The sequence below is a fragment of the Sinocyclocheilus anshuiensis genome, unplaced genomic scaffold (assembly GCF_001515605.1).
Source record: "Sinocyclocheilus anshuiensis isolate Anshui unplaced genomic scaffold, SAMN03320099.WGS_v1.1 scaffold301, whole genome shotgun sequence".
Lineage (NCBI taxonomy): Eukaryota > Metazoa > Chordata > Actinopteri > Cypriniformes > Cyprinidae > Sinocyclocheilus > Sinocyclocheilus anshuiensis.
In genome coordinates this window covers 331,843-340,668 of record NW_015539837.1, presented here as the reverse complement: position 1 = coordinate 340,668, position 8,826 = coordinate 331,843, and the positions used below count along the sequence as shown (strand labels likewise).

Here is an 8,826-nt window from a genome sequence, read left to right as displayed (position 1 = left end):
TTTCATTACACCAAATACACAAAATAATGTTCTTTTTTAGCAACGTCATATGACCCCTTTAACCTACTAATTATGTTCTCATCTCATTTCATGCCATCTTACCTTACAAAGACAGCTGAAATGTGCAGAGAGATGTGAAATGGAGTTAAGTTTGTTGGAAACACCTGCCTAGCAATGTTTACATCTTAAGCATGTATTAATTCTCTTATTATGGCTGATCGTTTTCTTTGCCTTAGGCCACCTCAAGCTGTAAATACTACAGATGTGTCACCCTGGCATTTGACCATGTGTGAGTGATGCATGTTTGCCTGCTATTAACATTTTAATACTGACATTATATCTGACCGGATATACAGTGCTGTGAAAAAAGTCCGGACTTAAATCTGATTGAGATGCTGTGGCATGACATTAAACAGTCCTTTCATGCTCGAAAACCCTCCAGTGTGGCTGAATTAAAACAATTCTGCAAAGAAGAGTGGGCCAAAATTCCTCCACAGTGATGTGAAAGACTCATTGCCAGTTATCGCAAACGCTTGATTGCAGTTGTTGCTGCCAAGGGTGGCACAACCAGTTATTAGATATAGGGGGCAATTACTTTTTCACATATTGCCAGGCAGGTTTGGACAGCTTTTTTCCCTTAATAAATTAAATCATTATTTCGATTGCATTTTGTATTTACTCGGCTTATCTTTGTGTAATATTAAAATTTGTTTGATGATCTGAATCATTCAAGTGTGACAAATATGCAAAAAATAAAAAATACAAAACGGAAGGGGGCAAAAACTTTTTCACAGCACTGTAATGTGCAACTGTGACACATTCTAACATGTAAACTACTTATTCTTCCTCACCTTACATTGTAAAAAGCATCCCTTCAGTAGCGTCATGCTGTATAAAACATTGTTCTCAAATAAAACTGGGGAATCTATTTTATAACAATTATTTATGAAGGTTAGAATATATAACATTATAAATTCAGTACATTTTCTCCTTGGCTGTTTATTTAATTTATGTTTAACAGTCTCTGCGCTGAGTTTGCATCTTTCTCTCATAGAGTCAGCTCTCATACTATTTGACTTTCATTACCCAATCTACGCAATACAAAGTATCACTTGAGAAATTTTTAATTCCATCCTAATTCAATGTTTGAATAAAGCTTCAGGTGGAAGAGCTGAGGCGATTAAAGGAGAATCACAATAAAGCATCCAGTGCAGGCCGAGAGGCTAAAATTGATCATTTTGCAACTGAACGCACCCGCAGCTATATACTGAAGACAGTAGAGCGCCTAAATGAGGAGCTGCATAATAAGCCCATTCAGGTACAGAAGGAAATGTAACATACAACGTTAACTCATGTACTATTTGGCTTTTTGCTTTTATTAATAAGGAAGCCTATGGATTATCCTACTGTAGACATGAATGTGTGCTGTTCACACTCTCGCGCCACAAATGGATTAAGTCTTAATCCTTTTTTGAAATTATTCTCACTTCCTATTGCAGTTGAAGTATATATTCAAAGGCCATTTGGGCTAGTTTGTCAACTTCAGGATGGGATGACTCACGTAACCTAATAATGTAAATGTGTGACTGTGGCTAATGCAAGTGTCTTATCATCAGGCCACACCACACTTTGGTCATACGGATGTTTCTCCTTTACAGGTGGAAGGATATGAGGAAAATGGAAAAGGGTTATCCCCTCAAGGTCTGTTGGAAATTGAAAATAACAATGCAACCAAAGTGGCAATGAAGCAGCCTCGGCAAATTGATATTTTTGCTGAGGGAAACGGCAAGAAAGAGGAGAGAAGCACATCAAAGGATAGAGGAGGAGAGGATAAGGGGAAAAAGGCAGTGCTGGAACATTCCTTATCAAACCCAGAAGAGCTGGGCATTAACCCTCGCAACACGCTAAGCCAAACCCCAGAGAAACAGACACAGACAGAGCCACTTCACAGAACCAAAGTACACTTTAAGGCTTTGGATACAGTTATTGCTGGTAAGGAAGGATATTTTTGTGGCAGGTATTGGCTTTTTCTGATTCTGCTGTATTTTATGAAGCTAAGGGTTCTAGCACAAATGTCCAAAGTGCTACCAAGCTGAGATTTGAATTGACAACATTTAAATTAAAACTGATGTTATTATGCTGAAAAAATGGTCAAATTTTTTTTTTACCCAGAAATTGCCATTAAATTTCACAAACTACAAAAAAAGGCAAGTAACACATAAACGAAACATGAAATTTCAAAGTAGATAAACTAAAGTAGTATTTTCTTGTAAAACAATAATCTGTGGGGTTTTTTTTTACAGCTTTGAAAAATAATTTTTACAGTATAGTTTTAATTTCTGTTGAAATACAGGGAATGCTGTGCAATCACACCATGTTATGGCTGGACGAGAAGATGTAAAGAAGATGCAAAAGCAAGAAAAGGTGTGTCTGATAATGCAGTGTATATTTTATTATATATAATGTCTTTTTTTGATCTGCATTTGCAAATTTTCCTCTTTGCAGTAAGAATTGCATGATCAGACATGAAAGAGGCCTAAAACAGATTTGAAAAAAATCATTGTTTGTTTACGCTGTTCAGAAATGAGATCTGTGTCACATGTAGAAAACAGGAAAAAAAAACTGATCCGGACCACTTACACACTGCGTGAATGACAAATTATTAATTATTCAATAACATCAAGGCAGTGTGGCGTAAACACTGTGGCTGCGCTTTCTCTGTATTATTTCTCGAAAAGCTCAGTTATTTGACTTTGAAGTGCAAATTACAATTTCTTTAAAGTTTTATCACAGGAAATTGTATCATTTGAAGTTTAAGATTTCTATTAATGACTTATTCTCTCTTGAAATGACTCCTTTGAGCAGGGCATAGGAGAAAAAAAAATGAACTCTGTGAATGAGGCCAACAACCAGAACGAAGATGAATTTGAAGAGGCAGAAGAAGAAACCGAGTACAAGAGCAATGCGAATAAGATCAGGCCTGAAGAGGATGAGCAGCTTGTGGTGAGTTAACAAGAAGGATACAGACAAGCTCCTCTTATATTATTCATGGAATAAAGTCTGCAGTGATACTGACCTTTGACATTTGTACAAGTACAAGTTTGATTTATTTTGCCAAGGGATTTTTTTAAATTTATAATTATTTGGCAATATTGAACATACACTGCTTTTCAAACGTTTGGGGTCAGTAAGATTACTTTTTTTTTTTTTTAAAGAAATTAATTTTATTCAGCAAGGACACATGATCTACTGATCAAAACTGACTGTAATGCATTTTACATTGTCACAAAAAAATCTATTTCAAATAAATGCTGTTTTTTTGAATGTTCATTTGGCCAAAGAATTCTGAAAATATCACGGTTTCTACAAAAAATAATAACTGTTTTCAACATTGATAACAAGAAATGTTTCTTGAGCACCAAATCAGCATATTAGGATGATTTCTTAAGGATCATGTGACACTGAAGACACTGTGACACCGAGTAATGATGCTGAAAAGTCAACTTTGCCATCATAGGAATAAATTACGTTTTAAAATATATTAAAATAAAAGCAGTTATTTTAAATTGTAATAATATTTCACAGTATTACAGTTTTTACTGTATTTTTGATCAAACAAATGCAGCCTTGGCGAGCATAAGGGACTTCTTTCAAAAACATAAAAAACTTAACAATCCCAAATTTTTGAATTATGATGTGTTTCATTAATATTTTTACAGATGTTTACAGATTTAAATTACCTTTATCATTTTAAAGTAAATAAAAAAAAAAAAAAACATTAATAACTTAATAACAGCAAATCTTAAAATTAACAACCACCATTTTATACTGTATATTATAATGTTGTAATGTTGTAGCATTTAAAATGATACATTTATTAGCATTTTATTTTTTAATTTAGACAAAAGAGTAAATAAATAAATGTAAAACCTGTTGACAAAGTTGCTGTTAGTAGTTTCCAGCAAACGAACTAAACCCTCTGTTATGGAACGATAAGCAGATTACTGATGCACTATATCAATAGGTGGCAGGCAATCCCGAGCAGCAAGAGGACCAGCCGGATGAGCAATATGAGGACGATGTAGAGTATGAGGTGAGGGAATACAGGCATTGATGGACTTGTGTGCTGAGGAAGTGATACAAAATGCTACATGAAAAATGACTTGTTCCCATCATCCCCACTGCAACATCCATTAGACTCTTGATGATTCAGTGCATGACAGACAGAAGAGAGCAGAAGAGGAAGAGAGTGAAGAAGATCCTTACAGTGAGCGTAATGGAGCACAGGTCAGCCAACTGCTTAAAGGGGTCATATGATGCTTTTTTAAAGATCATTATTTTGTGTATTTGGTGTAACAGAATATGTTGACATGCTTTAATGTTCAAAAAACACATTATTTTTCAAATACTGTACATTATTGTAGGTCCTCTATGCCCCGCCTCTCTCAAACGCTTCGTTTTCTATCTTAAAGATTCCTAAATGCATCTACTTTCGGAAGGCCAAATAAAGTGCTTTTGCTTTCGCCTAGAAACACACAGCGTCTCTCTGACATGGCTGCTTCAACACTAACTGCGGTTACTGAAACCACGCCTTCTTTCTTTGCGTGCACATTTGGGCGGCATTACGCAAATATTTCCACATAGTGACCTAGATATGTGGGGGCGTGTTAGAACGAGCCGTTTTAGGGGGGCGTGGCAGAGTCTTAACTTTGATAAAGAATATCTCTTTGGTTTTGAGACTTTAGTCTTTGCAACTTCAGGGATCTTATCTATGCACAATCAGCTTGTAACACTCCAAAGAGAAAGGAAAACTTGAAATCGCATCATATGACCCCTTTAAGAAGGCCTTTCCTATCAATCAACCAAAAGTAGTGAGAAACATGAAGAAAAGAATTATAACTTTGTACTTTAGCTGAAAATGCAGAGCAGTGTATTTAGACTGTAAATGCACAACATGCTAGACAGGCTAAGTGCATTTTGAGCACAGAAGATTTGAAATATAACAAAAACGTTTTGTTTCAGGGCCATGATAAACTGAATGAAAACCCAGAAGCTGAAAACGATGCCAATCAGATGGAGAGCTTCCAAGAAAAACTGATAAAAAGAGGATGAAGAAGATCTTAGGGAAAGAAATCAAAAGCCTGAGATGTGGAGGGGACTGATTCTAGTGCCTGATGAGTGGCTTTACACATCTCTTCTTGCAGAAAACTAAAGTGCAACAACTGTGATCCCTTGTTTTTTTAAGTGACTACTTATGCAAGAGCCTTGTGCTTCCAAGTACAAGGATTTATTTAGCATTCATATTTAATCAAAGCATTGTATCTTTTTGATCTTACTAAGGCATTATGAAATGGCACCCTGCTGAATAAAAATAAGTAAACTTTTGATTTCCTATGTCAGAGAGTAGTTGAATTATTTCTTATAGGCAAATATTATTTATTTTTTAATATTCCCTCAGTTCTGTACTTGGGATGTTTAAGGTGAAAAAAGCATGTTTTCAAATTAATCTTCACTTATTAAAAGTAGTAATGTAGTAAAATGGATAAGAAGTTAAATTGTAAATGATTTTCCAATGTTTCTTTTTACCTTTTTGTACTTTTTGTCTGGTATATCACTTTCATCTCAAAACCTAAAGCGCATCTGGACTTTCCCTGTAAAGTATAAAAATATTATATATTAAAGCTGCACAAGAGTTCTTTTATTGTATTCTGTTATTATCAAATGAATTTTTTATGATTCTCAGTAGGAACCTTAAATAATTTGAACATGTGGACATCAAATGTAGGCTACTTATAAAAGATAAAAAATTATACTATATTTTGAAATATTTACATGAAGCCAAATGTGGGATTTTTTTTAGCTTTATTAAAATTATGATTAATGTGGGTTCTTTTGTTCATGTTCACCCCCTTATAGTTTTTTCTTCTCTTAACTGCTCATACTATTATTTATATATCTGTATTTGTTCTTGCGAATTAAATGCTGTATGTTTACTGATTTGCAAATAAAAAGATTTTCAAATATTCCTACAGTAATTTACATTATATTCAATGCAAAGTATGAGACGCGCTCAAACGCCCATAGAAGGTACAGTCTGGTTGGTCAGGAGACGGAAGTCGTCAGCTTTCTCTCCGCTCACGCAGAAAACTTCCGACTTCCGAAGTTGAAAACAAACACAGCTACATTTTGCTAGCTAAGCGTCAAGGAAACCTTTATTACTTACCCCTCAGCTGTGGGACGTGCAGGCGAAGACGAGAGCAGGTATTTCTGTTAAGATTGTGATCATATTAAATGTACGGACGTCGAGATGAACAGATCGGTCTGCTAACTTTGATAGCCAGCCTGCTCATTTTTGGCTATGAAGGAGTTAGCTAGGCTGCTAACTCTAAAAAACACTTGAGAAATAAGCAAATCTTGAATAAAGTCAGAATGAGGTCTGTTTTATTTGGCGGTTTAAAAACGACCAAACTGAATCGAAAGGAGCCGGAGGGATTGTGACAAAGATGCTAGAAAAACATTTGCTACAAGTCTATTGTAATGGACGGGTTAACAGGTTAAATAATTAAACAATTTTCACTAGCATGGACTATCTAGGCTATATTTTGTGACAAAAACAAGGTGTCTAGATTGTGTCAAGATTACGTCGATATTATGTCATGCAAGTTAGGTGAGGCTCTGCAGTTAAGTTTGACTGAGGAAACCATAGCAGTCAAATATATATTTATCCTCCTGAGAACCAGAAATAAAAAGCTTTGTGAATATTCAATTCTTTTGTCTCCCAAAATGTATAATAAACATGCTTTTAGTCCTGGTGTCCTCTACAGTGGACATGTATGAAATGATGTCCTGTTTCATAACAGGAAGTCATATTTTGATTTGAAACCCCATAACATTTTCCTGAGATGTTGATTTATGACAAACAATTTGAAAATTAATCAGATTTAAATTGTAATTACAAAATATTATCATATTTCCATAAGGATGTACAATTTTATCACTAAATTAATGTCAGCCATTTTTAAAAACCAAGGAGAGGGAGTGGTCAGGGTGAAACAACCAATCATTTAGTATCTCTGAAAAGCCCTGAATGTGCTCTGTACAGGACATCCAGACTTAAAACTGTGACACGTGAGGTCTCAGAGAAATTCACTCAAATATAATGTCCACTACAGAGGCAAAAACTCCATAGCTGGGTCTCAGGAGGATATTCATCCCTTCATAACTATTATATATTTAACTATTATATTTAGGTATAAAACAGATGCAGCAATAGTAATGCATTAAAATATTTACATAAATAATTACGTAAATATTTATTTAAATGCAGTAAGTTATATCATATATATTAACTGTATCTTTTTAATTGCACCTCAGAGTAAAAATACTAATAATTTAATGTTACTGAATATTTTTGTTTTGTTTTTATATTGTATTCTCTTAGCTGTCACTAATAATGTGTTTAAAACTTCCAAGTAGTATGAATTTAAAAATTATTTTTCGGCTTATAAGAAGAACAGTCTTTAACTAAACATTTTGTATCTTTAATCTGTTAAATGATTAAATGTAAATCTTTAAATGTAGAAAATTTGTCATGAAGTGAATTGTTATTAGTTGAGAATAACTTTTTGATCGATATCCATCATTAATTCAATGTATTCCTTCCAAACATTGTAGTGTGCTTGAGAGAACGGAGTGAATTGTGTGGCTCAACTGCCCATTATTACCTGTGGTGGGCCTCCATTGAGGATGACAATGGAAGAGATGAAGAATGAAGCTGAGACAAATTCAATAGTCTCTATGACATTATATGCAGTCATGTACCCAGTCTTCAACGAGGTATTTAGATTTACACTTCACTATAAGCAAATATGTAGTGTTTATTGACCATATAAACATGTTATGTTTATATTTGTATAATTGAACCTGCTGTCAAAGTTATGGATTTTATCTTTCATTGAATTAATTATTTATTTATCTAACAATAAAGACATTTTACAGGCTGTTCTCTGCGCACTGATAAATTTGGACAGCATACAGTACTGTTTAAAATTTAGGGTTGGTACAATTGATGCTCACCAAGGCTGAATTTGTTGTAACACATTTAAAGGGGTCATATGATGCGATTTCAAGTTTTCCTTTCTCTTCGGAGTGTTACAAGCTCTTGGTGCACAAAGAAGATCTGTAAAGTTGCAAAGACTAAAGTCTCAAATCCAAAGAGATATTCTTTATAAAAGTTAAGAGTTAACCACACCTACCTAAAACGGCTCGTTCTAACACGCCCCCACATATCTACGTCACTATGTGGGAAGATTTGCATAACACCGCCCAAATGTTCACGCAAAGAAAGAAGGCGTAACTTTTATTCTCGCTGTAGTATTGTTGCCGCCACCATGTCGTGAAGACGCTGTGTGCTGCGTTGTGAAAGCGAAACTACTTTGTTTGGTCTTCCAAAAGAGGACAATATCCGCTTCGTCATGCCTAGAGCTGATCTGTGCTGGTCGCTGAGGAAATATATCAACTTAGTGCTGCTCAGCTCACGCTTGCCCGCCGCCTGAGCTCACGCTGGCCCGCCACCGGCTGTTCTGACTTACAGTCTGTAAGTACATTTTCATTTAAAGGATTTGCCACTGATGATTCAAACGCGAATTTTGAGCAGTGTAGAGTAACATTAGTGCTTGTTTGTCATTTCTGATCACAAATGCAGACATGGTTTTGTTTACGCGGCGCGATGCAACGCAACACGTAAAAAGACAGTATAAGTCATTATAATCCATAATTATGTCCCCACTGGATGCAACAAATGCCTCGTTTATAATGGGTTTTCAT

General features: G+C 35.0%; 2 protein-coding genes across 3 annotated transcripts in view; both read left to right on the top strand.

Moving 5' to 3' along the window:
* Positions 1 to 5,415, top strand: part of LOC107684437 (Golgi integral membrane protein 4-like) — an 11,802-nt gene extending 6,387 nt beyond the window's left edge. Inside the window, exons 8-14 of one of the 2 annotated variants that reach the window (XM_016480688.1) lie at positions 1,659 to 1,703; positions 1,782 to 1,992; positions 2,354 to 2,424; positions 2,863 to 3,003; positions 4,025 to 4,093; positions 4,198 to 4,287; positions 5,023 to 5,415. In XM_016480688.1, the coding sequence (XP_016336174.1) occupies positions 1,659 to 1,703; positions 1,782 to 1,992; positions 2,354 to 2,424; positions 2,863 to 3,003; positions 4,025 to 4,093; positions 4,198 to 4,287; positions 5,023 to 5,112 (717 nt within the window). In that variant the 3' untranslated portion in view covers positions 5,113 to 5,415. Of the gene's footprint in view, positions 1 to 1,658; positions 1,993 to 2,353; positions 2,425 to 2,862; positions 3,004 to 4,024; positions 4,094 to 4,197; positions 4,288 to 5,022 lie in introns of both variants that reach the window. The other variant, XM_016480687.1, reaches the window with a different exon arrangement.
* Positions 5,416 to 6,102: 687 nt separating this feature from the next.
* The window catches only part of LOC107684411 (programmed cell death protein 10-B-like), a 7,652-nt gene continuing 4,928 nt past the window's right edge, over positions 6,103 to 8,826 (top strand). The window contains exons 1-2 of the mRNA XM_016480671.1: positions 6,103 to 6,261; positions 7,675 to 7,836. Coding sequence (XP_016336157.1) covers positions 7,747 to 7,836 — 90 coding nt within the window. The 5' untranslated portion in view covers positions 6,103 to 6,261; positions 7,675 to 7,746. The remainder of the gene's footprint in view (positions 6,262 to 7,674; positions 7,837 to 8,826) is intronic.